Genomic DNA, 19,319 nt, shown 5'->3' on the forward strand with positions numbered 1-19,319 from the left:
TTAAATTACTAATTTGAAGAAAAAAACACACCATCAAAAAAAGCCCAAACAACCCCACCAAACAAATTCAAGTGATATTGTCTTCTAGTTTTGGTGCCTTATGGTAAAAATTAATAGATTTTTATAAGCATTAAAGTGTTTTCCTCTTCCCTCCTTCTCATTCTCTTTCTTTTTCGTCCTAGGAAAACACTAAGCATTTCCAACAGCAAAAAAAAGCATGTAATTTCTGCTTTCAGATAAACATAATCAAAGCACAGTTAAAAGTTACATTAATTTTGGTAAACTCTCATTTTCACCTAAATATTTTTTCTGTCAGAAAACTACAGTAGCCTAAATTTTTTTCTGTCAGAAAATTAAGACAGCTGTTATTACCTGTGTGCCTGTAAAGGACACAAAACACACCCTACATCCGAGTACTTCAGATCTGTTATGGAATTACTGCTCCTGCCACTCTCTCAAGGGATGCCTTTCTGACCTCCCAGGTTTACTCTGCAGTAACCACACGTGTGGTGAACGACCAAAGTGTGCATTTCCAAGCCCCCGCCTCAAGCTCACGTACCAAAGGCGTTAGCTCTGCAGCTAATTACAGCAGCTAACTGCGAGGGCCGCTGCTGTAACCGATCTCAAAGCACTTGAGCGATGAGCTTGGCATGAACGCCTCGACGGACAGGGCACAGGGGGAAGCCTGCAACGCCCGGCATGCTGGCATGGCATCGCAGAGCCACACTCCCCGTCCCTGGGGCGCCTGTCAAGGATTAGTATTGCAGATAAGACACGTCACTGCCCCAAAGCCAAGTGAGATCTAGCCCACATGATCTACGTTTCTTGCGCGAGCAGATAAAGGACACAGGAAAGTCTGAAACCTATGAATGTTTCAGAACAAATACCTCTAGAGAGGGTCAGAGTTGAGGTTTTCCCCCATGCATTAAAAGCGTGTCAGCGTGCCGATTTTGGGGGTTTTTTTGCAGCTGGTGACTGAGGAGCCAAAGTGAGAGCAACTGTCACATCTTTCCACCCTCTTATTCACACCTTCATTCTTGACTGTCCTCTAAAAGGATGCAGGCCAGGCCAAACCAGACCCCGCTGTGCTGCATGGCTCTAGGACCCCAGGCTCGTTGCTCGGAGGAGCAGGCGTTAAAGAACCTACCAGACCCCAAGTGAGGTTTTTTGGGGGAAAAGTCAGGAAGGAACTTATGGATAAACATGACAAAGTTGCACAGCATTTGCTGAATGACATCTGTAAGCTGAGATGTGAACCCAGGACCAGCTGTCCTTGACGGCTTTGACAGAAACCACGGCAGATCGAGCAGCATGTAACCCTGAAGAGCGCACTTCTGTAACCACCGCGTTCCCCAGCCCTTGCGGGACCTGCTCAGGAACAAACGACAGCTGCTCACTGCGGAGATGATCCGAGGAGCTGCCTTTTCCCCGGCCGACAGCTGCGGGACAGCTGGCACACAGTCTGAGGTGGAAACACCACTAACCACGCGGCACGGACGGGATGACCGAGGGCACGCCACCGCCCGAGCCCCTGTGACAGCCCCGCACCGCAGCCACCAGGCTGACCCGCGGGGAGGGACCCCGCCGCCCGCTGCAGACCCCGGGCCTCGCCCGCGGCGCTGGGGAAGAGCCGGCGGCGAGCGGTGGCCCCAGGGCTCCCCAGAGCCTGCCCCGGCCAGGCGGGCTTCACGGCTGCGCCACTTCAGCCTCTGAACCCCGGCGCAGGCGGGACGCAGAGCAGGAGCATCATGAAAGCGGCTCAGAAGGCGGCACAGGGAAAAACGGACCAAGAGAGAAATGAGGAGCGGGGGCCGCCGCCGAGCAGGGGAAGGGAGCCCCCGGCCCGCGGTAAAGCAACGCCCACTTACCGCCAGACACGGCCCGTCCGCGCCCTCGGGGCTCCCTCCGGCGCTGCCGCGGTGCGCAGGGTCCCGGCCGGGCCCCCCCCTCCGCGTGCGCCGGGAGACGGCCGAGGGGGCGGCACCGGCCGCCGGTCACCGGAGGAGCCGCCGGGGCTGCGCCGGCCGGCCGCCCGCCCCTGGGCGGGAGGGAGGGGCCGCCGTGCCCCGCCGCGCCCGGGGCGGTCCCGTCAGGGAGGGGCCCCGCGGCAGGACGGCGCTCGCGGAGGCGGGCGGGGCACGGGCAGGGCTCGCGTCAGAGCGCGCGGGGGAACCTGCGCCCCTCGCTCCGAAAAAAAAAAACCCATAAAGAAAAACCATGAAATAAAACCATTTCACGGCGTCAGTGTGTCCCGACCCGCGCGACAGCTCCCCCCGGGGCACAGACTCGGTTTCAGACCCCGCACAGGTGTCCGGGACCCCGCGGGGCAGAGCCCGCCTCCATCCTGCCCGCGCCGCCCGCCCGGCGCGCTCCGGGGTACGCGGTACGCGCGGAGCCGAGGGCGCGCTCCCTGCGGGAGCTCCTCCACAGAAAGGAAACGCAGGGACCCCACAGGAACCGCGCTGCACCGTGCCCCGGTGCCCCGGGCCCTGCGGGCTCTGGCCTCCCACCTGCCTCACGGGGACGGAGGGACGAAGGCCGGCTGCCTCCGCCGGGCACGCAGGAAGCAAGCGCAGTTCGGCGGGTTTCTTCTCCAGCCAGACCCGAGGAGTAGTTCACCCAGCATCACCACTGAACTGGCAGAGGTTGTGGACCAGGCATTAGGCTCTCCTTCTAGTAGCAACTGGTCCAAAGTTTAGCAAAAAGCTCATATTGTCCCAGGTTTCAGCAGCAATCCTGTACATCAATAAAAACTCCTTTTTTCCAGAAACTGAAGGGCCCCACATCTGAAAAACAAACACTGTCCTCACTTGTTTATTCAGTTGTGCTCCATTTCACCAGTGGTCAAGCTGAGTTACTCTGCAGTGAGAACAGAAAGTTTAATCCAGGACACACAGACAAACATAATGGCTGCCTGATGTGGCTTCGACATCACTATTTTGATATGAGTGTGGTGCCTGTGGGCAGCCCATAGGGCAAACAACCCTAGCACTCAACATCACCGGAGAAGCCAGAGCCCTGCATTCCCACATTTGAGATGTAGATAACATCCTTGGTCACCACAAAGCCTTCCAGACCATCATAGTCCACCCAGGCTGATTAGGGAATATCTCAGAGGTAGGACCCAATTTCTTCAGGATATATCAAAACGATACCAAGGAAATAAGGCTGAGGAGGTGAATTCATTAGAGAGGCACTTCATTTGCATAACTCTTGTTCTATATTCTACCCAACATAAATACAAGCCTATATTGTCTATTGTGTGGTCTGAAACTCAACACTACCCACTGAAATTCCCTGTTGTTTCAAGAAATCACTATGACAGAACAAAATGGCACAGGTTTCCAGCCCTCACTGTGGATCTCAGAATGCATTAATATGCACTACCGTAACAAACACTTGCAATACTCTTTTCCAGGTTGCCCTAGACCAAATGTTGGCCACCAACAATGACATTCTTCCTCTATTTACTCTCCTGTCCGAAAGACATTCCCAAAACCTGTAAGACTAGATTTTCTCCCTTTTCATTTGGCAGACAATCGCAATAAAAACTGTTGGGTCTCCTTAAATTTCTTCTGGGCAAGTTAATATCCAACATTGGTTGTTTACACCTTCAAAATCAAATATAAATGCCTTCACTTCCAGTTCTCTATGTGGTTAAGATAACGCGAAGCTATGGCAAATTATCATACATAATAGGCAGGCTGTTTCCATTGCAATAAGTTGCAAAGATAGATGAACTTAAAAATCATTTTATACTAGGCAAGTGCCTAAAGGCAGTGCTTTTTATTATCACAATTAAAAAGAAACTTGGCTTCAGACTTCTTCCAAGTCAAGAGGACTGAACTGTGCCCCTGCTTGTCTGCCCTGGGAGGCATGTTCACAGCCCAGGAGTTCCACCCTGCTCTGCCAATTCCAAAAAGAAAGTGGCTGCAGCTGGTACTACATAGGACAGAGAAGATACATAGGAAGTATGTTTTTCCTACATAGGAAATGGGAGCAATAGTAAAGGTTTCAAAGGGCAGTGGAAGAATTCAGAATACTTTGAAAGGGAAATAAAAATACTGCATTCCTCACCTTTAGTTCTACAATGTGATACTATTACATGAAAGTCACAGCAATCCTCCTCCAAAATTCTCAGAGGAAGGGGCATACAAGGAAGACCACCTCTTTTGTCTGCCCCTAGCTGGAAGGCAGGGGACAAAGCGGCATGGTTTGCCCTCAGGGGCCATAACTGCTCTTCAAACCAGGACAAGCCCTGATATAACTAGGCCCTGAATAATCCCATTTGAATTTAGTATCTGCTGGCCAGCCCTGCAAGGTCTCCAAGAACAGCAAGGGTAGATTGAATCTCACCCCTGATGCTATGTCCCTAGGGTTTGAAAGCCAAAATACAGGTTCTGCATGATTAAGAAATTGCTCTTACATCCTTCTTTAGTTGTTCACCCTTAAAACACTAACTCAGGCTTCTTTGGCAATCAGGGCAAAAGTCTTTATGTGTATCCAGGACAAGAATGGGAAGGAAAACTCAAAGCTGAGTAGCATTTGAAGCTGGCAGCACAGACACTGCAGTGTCTGCTAGCCATTCACTTACCAGTCTCCTTTAGGAAGTCATAAAGAAGAAAACCCGTATCTTAGTTCCAAAGGGGAAGTCTCACACTTAAAGACCAGAAAAATACCATCTGCATTTATAAAAACAGGTAAATAGCTTATTTCACAGTTTAATCACAAATCACAGTGCCTGGAGACATCATTGAGTCAGTTCAGCTCAAACCTGAAGTGTTAAAGGCAGCTCACTGCAAATGCAAAAAAACCCACTTTTGTACACACAAAAGGAACACCTCACTTGAAACACATGGGCAAGATGCAGTCAATCAAGGCTAGGAGTATCTTAATTAAGGCCAAAGTCATTTTAATTTCCGAGGTATATCCTAGTGTCAAATGTTTTAATTACTTTACTTCTCTTGACAACACCCCAGACTAATTCAGGCTAGGGAATAGATAGTTTTCTTAAGTAACTATTTGGGGTTTTAATATCACCTGCAGTATATAGCCCTGAGTTTTGCTTTCTAGTCTAACCCTCTGACAAGCTAGTACTGTAGACAGGTATAACTGCAGAGAAGCATGGCTTCTACAGCATAGTATCATGATGAAAACACTACTCTACTCACTTCCTTGTGATTGAACCTTTTACCTTCTTTTCCAGGAGGGAACTTCCAAGGCAGAGCACACCCTTCCTTTGCATTATCTGAGTAAATGTGCTTCATATGTGGGAATTCTTAAAGCTTCAGCACTACATGGATTCTGGTTCCAGTGAGGTCAAAGAGCTGCAGATAAGGAAGCTATGTTTAGCACTTCTGAAAACCCATGGAATGAACACCTGATATATTGTAATACCAGCAAACTTCAGTGTGTTCTCTGAGGCACTGAGGACAGAGAGTGAGGCTCTGCAGGTATTCGGTTTCAGTTCAGAGTGGACAAGCTGTATTTTTCCTTTCTAAGTTAATGCATTTCATAGGAATAAGGTATTTATCAACATAAATCAGCTATATGCATCAGCGATGCTCACATCCTTGTTGCAATTCTACTGAGAACAGATGTCAAGCTCAGTCCCAAGGAGGAAACAAGAGCCTCAGCTGTTCTTTCACAGGCCCCAGCAGCTGCCAGGGCAACACAACCTACTCAAGCTAAATATGCCAAGTGTCCGAGTGAGGACAGTGCTCCCTATGCAGTCTCTTCTTAGAATTTTCTGTTTATTCCTTTGACTTAAGTTTTCAGTACAGAGGACGGGAGGTCCTTAGGACATAGTTATATTCTGTCTCAATTGCTGCTCTCTATCCTGTTTTGCAACCCCTGCGAGCAGTTTTCCAACTGTGCTGCTCTTAACAGCTCACTGTCCTTAGCAGAGCCAGAGGACAAGAACTGTGCACTCTTCACCTCTACTATGAAAGATCTGCTTGGACATGCAATTAAAAATCATCTCCCAACTCTTATTTTTCCTCCTTTACAAACATTTAGTTGTTAAGTTTTATATCTGAAGTAGCTGAGGTACTTGGTAGCCTCTAAAAGCAAATCAAGCCAACTCCAAAATGCAAAAATTACATCTGAAAGACAGACATTGAGGCTAGATTTCTAAATTAATTTAGTACCTTGCTAAATTTTCAAAGCAGCTGAAATTATGCACTTGGCTACCAAGGGCTTTAGCAGAACATCAGTGCCCAGCCTACTAAAGAGGCTTTTGGTATCAGGAGATGTCATACAAATACATGTTTCTTAAGAAATCTGTTCCCTGTGAACACTCATGCAAATTTAATCTCCCCTCCCCTTCTCTCCCAAGAAACTAAGGCTACCAATCAGAAGTTTATCCAGTCAGCATCACCTGCATGCAACATCTCTATAGTTCACATCTTCATGCTTCAAATTTGCATGTATGTTCCTTTATAGAGACTCTCTCAAATCACATTATCAGACAAACACCAGCTTTACTACTGGTTTGTTCCAATGGCATCTGCAGTTATTTCCATCTGTTATGAATAAAAAAAGAGAACCAGAGCAAGTTGTAAAGCAATAAACAATTTATTTTTTCTTTACATCAACCTTTATGAAAATAACATCACTTATGTTTTGTGGTTCAAATTTCTTGTACCGCATATTGCTGATTTCTAACATGGCACTTAAGGGAACATCCACTTAAACAGCTACACAACTTCATGAAACAGATGAATTTTCCATTCTCAGTCAAGCATGACTGAACATACAACTCTGCCAAGTTTAAGACCATTCATTCATTCCTGATGTTTTAAGGAAAAAACCTAAAAATCTTCCCCTTTCTGCTGAAATATCTTACCACGTTTACAAAGACTGAGAGGAAGGGGAGAATCTCTCAGATAAGACACCTAAAGGGCAACAAAGTCTTTTATTTAGCTGGTAAAAAACCCCAAGCAATCTGATAATACTGGACGATAACACTCTACCTGTACACATGTACAGGTGAAGCTGAAACACTGTGCAGTTTTAATAGTGAGAGGTGTAGTGCATCAGTAAGAAACTATTTAATAGAAAATAATAAAACATTTTAAACAAGTAACCAGAAGTTTCACTGGAAAGCCATGTATACATGTATGAAGATGGAGAAATATTCAGCAAGATGCAACTTAGTGGTTTGGTTTACATCACATATACTGGGAAATAAGGAATTCTTGGCATATATGTGCATGACCTTGAAGTTACAAAAAAATAGTCTTAGCAGTCTTTATTTGCATTAAGAGGTCAATTTCCTGCTAAGTGGCTGGCATGAATGTTAAGTTCTCATGCACTGTTTTAGAAGTTTACCCCTAAATACAAACACTTGGTATCTATGCAGGCCACTGAGTCACACTGTGTTCTTCCTTGGTTTCATAGGTTTAAATAAGACCTGTGTATCTCGCATGTCCCTAGCTAGTTATTTCTCTCAAAGTTACCAGATTAAGCACCACTAGAAAACTAATAGTCACCCAAACATCTGCAACAGGAAGGCAAGCTTCACCCGCTGCTGCTTCCTGCTATATGCATCTCATTTTTGTTATATGTAGACTTCTAGCGGTCTATGGTTAGATGCCTTTGCAATCTTTTGACCTTTTAACTAAGGCATCAGTAACGATGCTCAACAAAATGAAGCCAACAGCTCACTGGGAACTTGACTATAACAGCATCAACTCATTTCATATTCGCAGGCTAACAAAATACTCAGACAACGTGATTTCCATAAGCTTCCTAACATTCATGTATTAGATTCACACAGTGGCAGAAGAAAGAAACAGCTGCTTAGCTTTACTGTACAATCGGGAACACCTTATATCATGAAACACAGCAACACACACAAATTTAACCATCAGCACAACTGTAAAAACGAAATGGTCCTGTGACATTTCAGATCACGTTTTGTCAGCTAGAGAACTTCCTGAACAGTTGCCCTAAAGTTAGTTTCATCTTCACAACCTAAAGACTTCAATGAAATCAGTCTTAAAACATCTCCTAGAGTCATAGGACTAGTTCATAGTGAAGACTCAAACACCAGGAGTAATAGTCTCTTAAGAACACGGTATGTACATGCTTCCAAATTCTTCAACTTAACATTTCAACTATTGTTACTGAAAGGAAGATCTTCAGCTCAGAAAGATTTCATTCAACATTTGAAAACAAGATTAAAATGAAAAAAAAAAGCAGACATTACAGATCGATTTAGAGACCAGCTCTTTCAAAACCAAGACAGCAATACTAGAAAATTAGAACCTGGTCCCATTTTTTTTTATATTCAAACACTGATTGTAATAAAAAAAGAATACAGTACATGCAATAGTATGAAAAACCTGCCTAATAAACTCAAGTACACAACCAACAGTAACTAGGGAATTAAAAAAAAACCACAAACTACTGCTTACAACAGACAAAGTAGGGGACATTTTCGAAGACAAATACCATACAAATCAAGATGATCATACAACGTGTCCCTCACTGGCAAGAATTTGTTGGCTAATTCAAAATTATATGTCGTATAAGAAACAACACATTTTCTATCAAAATTAGACCTGTAAATTACAACGTTCACCACTGATTAAATATTTCCCTTCACAGATAAATTGACAGATAACATGTTTATTTAGAGAAGGCTACAAATACATTCTCAAAAAGTAGTGCTGTAAACAGAAGCAGGATTTCTCCCTGCACACACTTAAGTTTTCTAATACAATTACATCAGTACACCTGACAAAGAAGTCCAACTTGTTCTCAGAAAACCAAAACAAAACAGACAAAGTAGAAGTTTGATGCACTTGACTGTTCCTGACCACCAGTTTTGGTTTTCGCTTATTAGCCACTTAGCCAGAGCTGAGCTATTTGCTGCCTAGAATTTGAACCCTAGTTTTACCATGATGTATCCAGACACAATGTTTAAGTCAATCCAACATTCTGAAGATCCAACAGCTGAAGGAACATTGCAAAAGTCCAGAGAGTAGCCAGCAAGAAAGAAACCTTCCTCGTCCTCAGAACCGTTTAAGAGTATTCCTAGTCATCAAATGAGGAAGAATGGCCTCCACTCACTCTCATAGTCAGAAACACTGCAGCTAAACATCCCAAATGTTTCCTTACAGCTGCAACACTCACAGCAAAGCTGGGCACATTAAGAGAATATCACATTTTTCTGTGGAAAAAGGATCCTGAATTTCTGTGTGCATGCTGTGAACTTTAGGCTTCTTTGATTGATTGACAAATATTTGTTTTAGGAATCCTATCTCTACCACTATCGTATAATAGTTATACATTCATGCAAAAAGAAAGCTATGTTTCTTCTTAAAGATCAAGACTCATCTTTCTTAAAGCCCTAAATAAGAAGCATTACAATAAAAAAAAAAGCGCCTTCAACAGATATGCAACTAATTAGCTACTAAAACATGGTACTCCTGTGGCAAGCTCCATTATTCTTCCATGACAGCTGGTTTTTGGTTGTGGCTTTTTTGACACATTGCAATGAAAAAGGTGATCAGAAATGAAATCGACTAAACAGGATTTGATCTATAAAATCCTTTGCATTAACGAGAATCTTTATCAACACAGGTGCCCAGAAAAGCATAAGTGATGTTTGATATCGCTGTTTCAGTATACACTGAACATTCAATGGCAACTAGGTACTTATTTTACCTTTACTTTAAGTATATATTCAAGTGTTCTGTTTGATGATCCATTTCATGTCACTTCAGGAAAAGACAAAAGGAAAGTGAAAGTTCTTCCTGTGCTTCATTCTATACTTTTCTAGTTTGCAACCTCAAGAACAGCTAGTTTGTTCAAGGACAACATGATGAAAGTCACTTACTGAACCAATCTGAAACCAAAATATATGATGTCCTCTCACATTGAACCTGCGCTACAAAAAACATGATTACATCAAAAAAACGCAGAATGGCAAAGAATGTTGTAAACAGAGCATGGACTTTTCTTCCTACTGTTTCACATACAGGCACTAACAGTGCACTGCAGGAAAGCAACTGGCAATTCTGCCGATTGACTGAGCTGAGACAGATATTAAGTGCTCTACACAATTCCATGAACATAAATGTAAACAGAAGTGTTTGGCCTCCATACAAAGCAATATTTCTGAAAGTGCTTGGGTTTGGAAATCTGTCCTGCATATTTCCAAAAGCAACTAGTTTATATTCTGTTTGACAGGATTAATAAACTGGTTTGGAGGTTAACTCACTTTGGTCACGATCCCAAAGAAAAGTTTTTGTTGAGTAGTTTCAACTATCCTCCTCATCATCACTAATAAGGTCTCTTTTTTCTACACATGTGTCCCGTTCACGCAGGAAATCCTCACGAATGGCTTCTAGTTCAGTTAGTTCAAGACGCACTTTCTCCAGGTGATAGGTCCTCCGGTTCCTGATCTGACGTAATGGAAAAGGATTCAGGTCTCCAAAAGCAATATTAGTCAGTTTCCTGCAAGATTACACAATGTTAGAAGGCAATCTTTAAGGTTCCTTCCAACCCAAACCATTCCATGAATCAGTGTTTTTTTTCAATCAGTTTTGAACTTCGTCCGTATCAATATTTAGTATATGGCCAATATCTCTGGTCTCCTTCACATACATGACAGGTCTCAGATGTTATCAGCATTGCAAGAAAGTTCTATGAACCACTCAGTTTTAATGTTATTTCAAGTGATTGTTATCGAATGTTCAACAGTTCATAAAGCCACCTGCAAACTCTATATAATGCTACAGTGATTGCAGCCTTGCCAACACCGAACAGAAGATGTAAGCTTGGCTCATCGGAGCTTCACTGGCTACACTGAATAGCTGGTAGATCCAGCTACCTGATTATGGATTGGATAGCTTCCCTCATACAACTCACTGAAGCTCGTTCAAGTCCCAGGACAGTCAGCTCTCAAGTTATCCAAGATAATGAAGTGATGTAAGAGACCAGATAAAGCCTGGGATAATACAAATACAGACAAGGATAACAAAATATGTGTAAGCCAAACTTTATGATACAGCGAGAAAGCTCTGGGATTCTGCAGGCCGGAGCAGAGAGATCTCTCAGTTAACGTCAACTCAAGCTCGTCAGATTACACAGCGATGCACCACAAGAGTATCTGTCACCCTTCCAGAGTCACGCTGCATCATACTATCACTGAGTCACAGCAAACCTAATAACTCATCTGCCTCATCAGTCCAAACACAGAAGTTAACTGTTGATCTATACCCAATACATACCTCATCATTTACTAAGGGAAAAAGAGGAACCGGAATTTAAGTTATTCTAGTCTAATTATCAGATGAATCAGAAAATTTATTTGGACAGTTTATTTAAGGCTCAGCTCTCCCTAGGTTTGTATTTTTGAGTGAACAAGAACGATTTCCTGCTATTTATAAACAGAACGTAATCCAACAGCTTCTCTACCTGTGCACGACACGCTACGGAACACAGCTTTCATCTGTAGAAAAACTTAACTATGACAACCTGTAACCTAAAGTGTAACTGTGCACATGTCTGCAGAGACTTTTCGCCACCAGAGAGCTTAAACTTAGAAATTCTGTACAAAATCATTTTCTAACCCATTCAGGATGTCCATGAATTCCATAAAAAACTATCTTCCCGAATTTTTTGTCTACAACAAGACGACTTTTCTCCCCGTATCAAAGACATCATTCTACATGCTTTTGTATTGTTTAAATTTTGATGCTGTGAAACTTGTACAAAAACAGTAGAACAAGAAACCAGGTGGTTTGAACCATGCCTTATCAGGTCTAGCAGGCAAATCCATACCCCCTAGGTGGCACCATACCACTCCTTTCAGCTTCTTGAAAGCCTACAAAACCAAGGGATTTACAGACCAGCACGGAGTATATTTGTGTTGTAAACATCTTTAATGCACTGAATTTTGTCCTCACCTGAAATCACCTCGCCATCTGCCAGATATACCAGATGAGCTCATTTTGTTAACACCAAAATGAGATCTCTCCTACCAATGTTAGAAATCTTTAAAACAGGTTATTTCAGCACCAGAAAGTTTAGACAGGAGAGCTAAACCACCATTTCCTTCACATTATTGGAAAAAGAAGGGAAAGCCAAATCTGAAGCTCTGATTAAATATCAAAATTTTGTTTAAATTAGGTAAAAGTAAAAAAGAATTTTTTTTCCCTTTTCTTTTGCAGCCTTTTATTTCTGGTGATACTGCTGTGGTGCTCCGTATTACACACTTGATTATAAGCTATAAAATAGCCTATTTATGGATTATAAAATACTCACAAATTTGTTTTATCTATTGTTTTCTGTTAAAAATATGTGCACCCTCCTCCCGAGAATTAAGTACATACTTCTCTGTCACTTCCAGATTTGGAATCAGAGTCAGCATTTATTTTGGTCACAAACAGCTGAGTACAACAACTGTCCAGCTTGATTTTTCAAATGAAAGGAGGGAATGCTAAAATACAAAGCACCATGCAACTCTCTCTTGAAAGTTTTTGAAGAGGTTTCAGCAGAGGAAGCAAGATCTATTATCAGGACTTTTATCATTTAAATCAGGTGCAGAACCTTCTCCCTGCATCAGTCTCTCAGCAATCTTTAAGCATAGAGCTAAAAATCATTCAGTTTTAACTTCTCTCCAGTCAAAACTGAAACACAGGAAGTAAAAATAGTAAGTAGCTCTTGTAGTAGGAGCCAAAGTATAAGCCTAAATTCATATGGAATTTATTACAGTAAAAAGAAACACCTCAGATTCCAGTATATGGTTTTGTACTAAATTCAAAATCAGTGAGTTTCAGTATCTACACAAAACACATTTTCAGGCATGAAACCAATCCAAGTATAACTTTTCTTTTTAAGGTTAATCTGCTACTCTACAATCTTGAAACTACGAACCTAAAAACATTAGACCCTAATGTATAAACTGTAATTCCTATGCAAGGACTAAAAAGCAGACGAGTATCTAATTTGTATTTATTCTTTGCTTCAAAGTAAATCTTAAAGTCAGCTGGAGTTATGTGTTATTAGCCTATGCATTAATGATGCACAAGATATCTAAACCCAGCAGGTCACAGCTCATGCTTTTAATACTTGAACTAGGATATGGTTTTATTTATTGTAAAACATTTTACAACATAAGTTGTATCTGCAATACAGGGGGAGATTTCAGCTATGGCTGAAACTCTTAAGTGTTGCTACCATGATATAAGTCTGAAATAAGACCAACTTGGCAAAGTAATCTCTAAAGTAAATAAAAGTAATACCTAAAATTTACAATGACACATTCATTACCAGTGCTTTTGTCTCTGCTAGATAAAGCTACTCATGAGAAATCTTAATTTAGATATGAAGCAAGTAGAGATCAAACTAAGATCTAGAAAAAAACAAAAGAAAAAAAACCAAACTACAACAGACTTCTTCCATGCCCTACTACAAGGCTTTCAATTACACATAAGTTTGAGTTACCCACCTAGCATCAAGTATAGTGCGTGTGAAATAACGAAGGTACTTGAAAATGGACATTGGATCTTGCAGTTTTAGGATTTCTTCTTCTTTGTATTTAAAAAGTGCCAAGGCAAATCGGAATATGACCTGATAAAAATACATACAATGTTTAGCTCTTTACAAGAACAGAACGTGCTGATTCTCATTATTATCTACCATCAACTCAAAGGAAAACTGTTACTCTTCCTGAAGGCTGCATTTGAGCTATTTAATCACACCTCCCTCTACTCTGTTCCCTGCCACTCCCTGCCCCATTCCCCGTTTCCAAAGGCTGCCAAAAGCTTCTGTTGTGGCCTGTAACCAAGGCAAGGTGTTCTGCAGTTCTATCCAGATTACAATATGGGGTTTACAGCATAGAAATTCTTTCAAGTTTTGAGTTCCTAATTCAGTTGTAGAACAAAGACAGTTGGGCCTGTTGAATGCATTTATTAAATTACCTCAGCACTAAAATTGAGTTTTGCTTTTTAAACAGGTTGTTTTCCAATGCCTTGAGTTTTCGTAACACAATCAGTGACTGATGCTGAAGGAATTTCTGACACCAGTTTGTTAATCAGCTTTGGCATGAGCTAGAACAAGCATTATTTCCCTTCATTTTGGAAAGGCTTCAGTAAGTTCTGAACTTAGTCTGTACCTGGCTGCCTTCACAAAATACCTTGATGCTTAAAACCGATGTGAATGAACATACAACCAAAATAACACTGTGTAGAATGCTCAAGATGAGGTCAATAAAAATCTAGCAAACACGTAGTTTGTCTATTTATTTTATAACTCTCCTGTTCTCTCCAATTGCCTACGACATCTGCTTTGGTATTATTGTGTTTGAATCCAATGATTTCTTCCCTGCACTGATTTTATTTCACTGCAATTTCACAAGTATGAAACAAATGAAAATTCTTTCACCCTCACCCCTTAATTTATGAGATAGAAGCCCACATAGTCATTGTTTGTCAGTTGTACTTTAAATGTCTGCAGAAATAAACAAATAGTTGCTGCAGAGGCAAGCTAAACATTAGCTCTTGGTTACAGCTAATTTTTACATCTTTTCAATACTTCTAGCTTCTGCCTCCTTCATTTAAGCTTTCTTTTTAAGAGTAGCTCTCATTTTGATATAATTACTTCAAACTGATTGGCAGAGTAAACAGCACTACCTATAGTTTTATTTTTCAAAGGTAAAAAAATAAAATGGTGGCTGGTGAAAGGAAAGTACTTTGCACTTACCATTCTTCCATATAACTTGAGCTTTTAACTTGCAGAACATAGATAAAATGGAAAGTGTTTTGACTGGTTATTTACACACGTTTCGTCCATATTTTTTTTTTTTTACTACCAGTGATTTTAACTGACATTCTTGTGAAACAACCTTCCTCCACCCTGCACTCAGTTTCACCACAGTATTACTGTTGTATGTATGTTGTTACCCGGTAACAATTGAAAAAAACTTAGCTCGTTCAGTTCACCTTTGGTCCCTCATATAGGAAGGAGTCCCAGATTTTAAAGAGGATGTCGCTAACCACACTGTCCACAAATACCACGAGAAACCAGTTGAAAGTTATAAGAGTATAGTCAACTTTGTATTGTTCAAAATGAGCATGCAGTCGTGGAAGTTTCTCACTCATTAAATCCTTGAACACTCGCTGATCAACCTAAAGAGATGACAAAAACAACATTATTGGTCCTACGTTTTCCAACGTATATGTGGTTCAAAGTAAGGCTGTTACCATCTGCAAGTGCTTCAAGAGCTAACCAGGACACCCAGGACTGTCTAGTTAACACTGCTAAGCTAGACCCACCCAACACACACACGGCCATCCCAACGCACACCAGCCTTGCTGACACAACCTTTGAGTCCCAACCCACACCCAGTCTCACAGGGCTCCTCACACACAGATGCTGTGCTCCTACTACAGGTCACCAGTGCTGCACAAGCACCAGAGCAGAGAACAAGCTGGGGAAAGACCTGGAGGGAGGAGGCAGCACGTACTAGAGCATCACCCAGAAGCAGAGCAGTGCTATGGCGTATCCTGCTTGCAGTACTGCAAAACACGTTCCCAGCCCCACTCTCCCGGAGAGCCTACAATCTAATCCCCAATTTTAAGGGCAGAAATTATAAATCAGCTCAGTCAGTGTTGTAAAACTTAATAATCAGAAAATGGGTTAAGGACTGGAGCTCCACACAGGTCACTGAACAGTTATTTCAGTGTTAAGAGTCTTTGTCTAAACAAGGACCCTGGTGCCTGGAACTCACCTCTGTCAACACATATCCCCCAAAAAGGCCTACCAGACAGTTTTAGAGAAAAGGTTTTGACTTGCTGCAGTTTATGGGACCAGGCTTTAATTTTGTCAGAGCACATACCTGAGATCCTAGCAGTGTCTTAGTATAATAATCACGAGGCATGAAAACTTCCACTATGGTTACTAGACACCAGAAAGCATCTTCCTGTTCCAAGTACAGAAGTGCGATCGCTACCAATCTGCAAACAGGGTTTATTTGGAGAAAGATATTATTACAGTATCACAAAATGTATTAAGAACAATTACAATACAGCCTTTGTTTCTGCTCAGCAGAGATGAATGTTTTAACAGAACAGCACTAGACAGCAAAACTGTTAATTAAGTCTAAGGTGGGGCAATGAGATGCCTTCTCAGCCACGTCAAATATTTTTATTCAGTTAAACAAGAAAACAGATGAAGGCAAAAGCAAAGTGATTCGCTACAAGTCATTTTTCCAGGAACTAAGGCAAAATAATTAGAAGCTTTCAAGTCCTAAATACGCTACTCTGATTCCTAGACTTTGTCTTTCCTTATCAAAGAGGAGAGAGAACAGACAGCTCTTGCATTTCACACAAAACTATTGTAATTTTAGAAAAATCCTTTCTAGCGAGTTTACTTTATATCTATTAGGAGAGACATAAGTAACACTTTTGTCTTTTTGTGCCATTAAGGAAAAGAAAAACTCCTAAAATTCTGCAAAGACTAAACTTCTTCTAAGACTTTCTTGAAGTAGATGGGAAAAAAAAAAGATATTAAACAACTCCAGCATTCCCATTCTTCCTGTTTCCAGTGATCATGTTGCTGACAGTTGTTTGAATATGGAAAGTTACCTCCAACATATTTCTCCAAGTAAACTTGTTTTATTTCTGTATGCAAGATGAGCTGTAACAACATGAACTGCTTCTGATGTTACACAGCTTAATACCATGACCACACTTTAAAAGCTTAGGAAAACTAAAGCAAGGAGTAAACATTTAATTGGCTTTTAAGTTCTGCAAGTACATCCAAATGCAGAATTATTTACAGTAAAACCAAAAATAAAACCAAAAGCGTCCCAGGAGAAAGTAATGCTGCAAAGAATGTTCAAATTCAGCAAAAGCATTTCTAACACCTTCCAGTCACCAGAGACATGTTGCTTCAAGATCACAACGTCTGTCTTCTTCGGACACGTCCTGTAACATGCCAGCGATGTCGTATCGCTGTAAAATGCACCATTTACCTACAGAGCATAACCACTAGTGATGCACACTCAGAAAAAGAACACTTATTACTTTATTCAGTACCTCTACAACTGCTACCAGCACCACCTCACTGCCTCTATTCTACTACTACTTCAGTGCAGTTTCAAATGATAAAGCTGCTCTAGGTCAAAAGTCTTTTACCCTATTTTACCCTTTTACATAAAGTAGTGCACAAATTGACATGTATAGTATCACATCATGGGGATGAGGCAGGTGTTGGACTAACGTACCTGCTTCAAATAACACCTTCCTTTACTACAGATCTCAAAGTACCAAAACTATTTCGGCAAACGTCAACTGCAATGACTTCAAATTTTTCTTAGCCTTGTATCATTACAATCATCCTTAAATTGACTACTGCAATTCTGATTGAAGACATTCTGAGGGAAATGCTGAAATTTGTGGCCTTACAAGTACAAAAAGCTTTCAAGCATCTATTCCTGCTTGTTTAAAAACAAAAAACCCCTAAGAAATTCTTGCACACAAAAGCAAAAAGATCCCCTACAACTGACAAGAAGACAACGTAAAACTCCATTTCAGTAGTCCATTTCTTACGTGAGTTAATTCTACAAGTTTCATGATCCAAGTCTTCTGGGTTTTTATTGTTTCAAAAAAGTGATATTTGTTCATTTAAACATTATAAATTATAAACATACAACCCAGAAGGCAAATGGCTGTCCAAAAGCGTGTTGCTATACACATGATTTGAAAGGCTCGTTAAGTGCTTCACTGTATAGTTATAACTCAAGATTTGCAAAATCTTACCTGTTGAGCCCTTGGCAATATCCTATATCAGGATTTCTCCATGAAAATGCCAGCAACACATTTCGTAGCTTCTGGATCCCTTCGGATGTTGGGGAGGAATAATGTTTGTTGTTTGGCAAAGTTCTCAAGAGATCCAGCTCAATTTGTTTAGATGCAGGATTTTGTTTTTCCAAAGCGTTTTGAAGCAAGGTTTGGAAGTACCCAGGTACAGTGCTATCCTTGAATTTTTTAACATGGATATTGACACACCATTTCCACATCTTGGAACGATGCTCATGTGGAATTCCAGATCGAGTAAGATTCTTGAGTTCTACACAGCGCATCATCTCTCTGTTCATTGTGCTTGCAAGATAGTTTTCCCATTTTACCCCTGTGGAGATGTCTCGATTTTCACTGAGAGAAAGCGATCTCAGGTCCAAAGCTCGTGATTTTGCAACTAGTTTCTCCTCATCATCATCCTCTGGGACTGTCTGAAAACCATACCTATCATATTCACTGAAATGGAGACAAAAAAAGAAAACAGGCTTTTAAAAAAAAAATGTGTCAGTAGTTCCAAAACCCTCAAGTTCCCATCCTAAAGTTACATCAAATACCCCTCAAGACACTTCCCATAGTTTTCAAGTTTTAACAATTATTATTTAAACATTTTTCTAAAGTATATGCTTTATTTAATAATTATTGTTTATAATCCCATATACAAAAGACTTTGTGCCCATGTTCCAATATATATTACCACATAGATCAAGCAATTTAAGAACATGGTCAAGTTCAAATGAACTCATCTCTTCAGTAGCTTGCCCCAAGCAGCTATACAAAAACATTTGAGTCTAAGTTTTGTACTGTATCTCAAATAAAATATGTGTATTTACACAGCCAAAAGGATTTCATGATGATACAGTTATTCATGAAGGGAAATACATTAAAAATCCAAATCCCGGAAATAAATCCTCACTGTCCGTTTTCCAGTGTTAGAACCGGGCCCACTGACCAAGATACACAAATATTTATTTTAATAGGACCAAATTACCTGACCAGGTGTGGTTTGAAAAATGCTTGTTCTGGTTGTTCACTAGTTTCTGCTTTCAAGGCATCTTCCACTAACTGTGTGATGACCTCACTACCAGGATTCTGCTCCTCAGAACAAACCGGAGTTTTCATTTCTTGAAGCAAGATCAAGTATTTACTTTCTATCTGACAGAGTTTGGCTTCCAAACTAGTATGCTGCAGAAAACAATACACAATACTGTAAGTCTTCAGAAACTTACTTTGTACTGCACTAATTTTAAAATCTGGTTCAATATTATTCTATGAGTTTAAGTTGCTTAGAAATCTGTAAGTCAAGAACAGTCAGCTTTACTTGCCTATTTTTGTAGCATCATAAAACATAAAGCAACTCTTATATGTGGAAAATAAAAGTTATACACGCATTTGATTACACTACTGTAAAATTCTGTAAATAAAGTACTTGGGAAAGAAACCTCAGACACTTGTGGCTTTTTACAGAAAGTCTTTTAAGGCAGAATAGTAGACCAGAGATTCTCT

General features: G+C 41.0%; 2 protein-coding genes across 3 annotated transcripts in view; both read right to left on the reverse strand.

Annotated features, from left to right (window-relative positions):
* DAPK2 (death associated protein kinase 2) overlaps positions 1–5,224 on the reverse strand; it is a 53,208-nt gene extending 47,984 nt beyond the window's left edge. The window contains exon 1 of one of the 2 annotated variants that reach the window (XM_086620101.1): positions 5,195–5,224. The gene's annotated coding sequence lies outside the window, so the exon portion shown is untranslated. Of the gene's footprint in view, positions 1–559; positions 578–5,194 lie in introns of those variants that run through there. The other variant, XM_009990236.2, reaches the window with a different exon arrangement.
* Positions 5,225–8,672: 3,448 nt separating this feature from the next.
* Positions 8,673–19,319, reverse strand: part of TBC1D2B (TBC1 domain family member 2B) — a 34,197-nt gene continuing 23,550 nt past the window's right edge. The window contains exons 8-13 of the mRNA XM_086620172.1: positions 18,805–18,998; positions 17,778–18,272; positions 15,854–15,971; positions 14,958–15,143; positions 13,466–13,587; positions 8,673–10,467 (exon numbers count right to left, since the gene is read on the reverse strand). Of these exons, the coding sequence (XP_086476298.1) occupies positions 10,272–10,467; positions 13,466–13,587; positions 14,958–15,143; positions 15,854–15,971; positions 17,778–18,272; positions 18,805–18,998 (1,311 nt within the window). The 3' untranslated portion in view covers positions 8,673–10,271. The remainder of the gene's footprint in view (positions 10,468–13,465; positions 13,588–14,957; positions 15,144–15,853; positions 15,972–17,777; positions 18,273–18,804; positions 18,999–19,319) is intronic.

The sequence above is a fragment of the Tauraco erythrolophus genome, chromosome 14 (genome assembly GCF_009769465.1).
Source record: "Tauraco erythrolophus isolate bTauEry1 chromosome 14, bTauEry1.pri, whole genome shotgun sequence".
In the NCBI taxonomy this organism is placed as follows: domain Eukaryota; kingdom Metazoa; phylum Chordata; class Aves; order Musophagiformes; family Musophagidae; genus Tauraco; species Tauraco erythrolophus.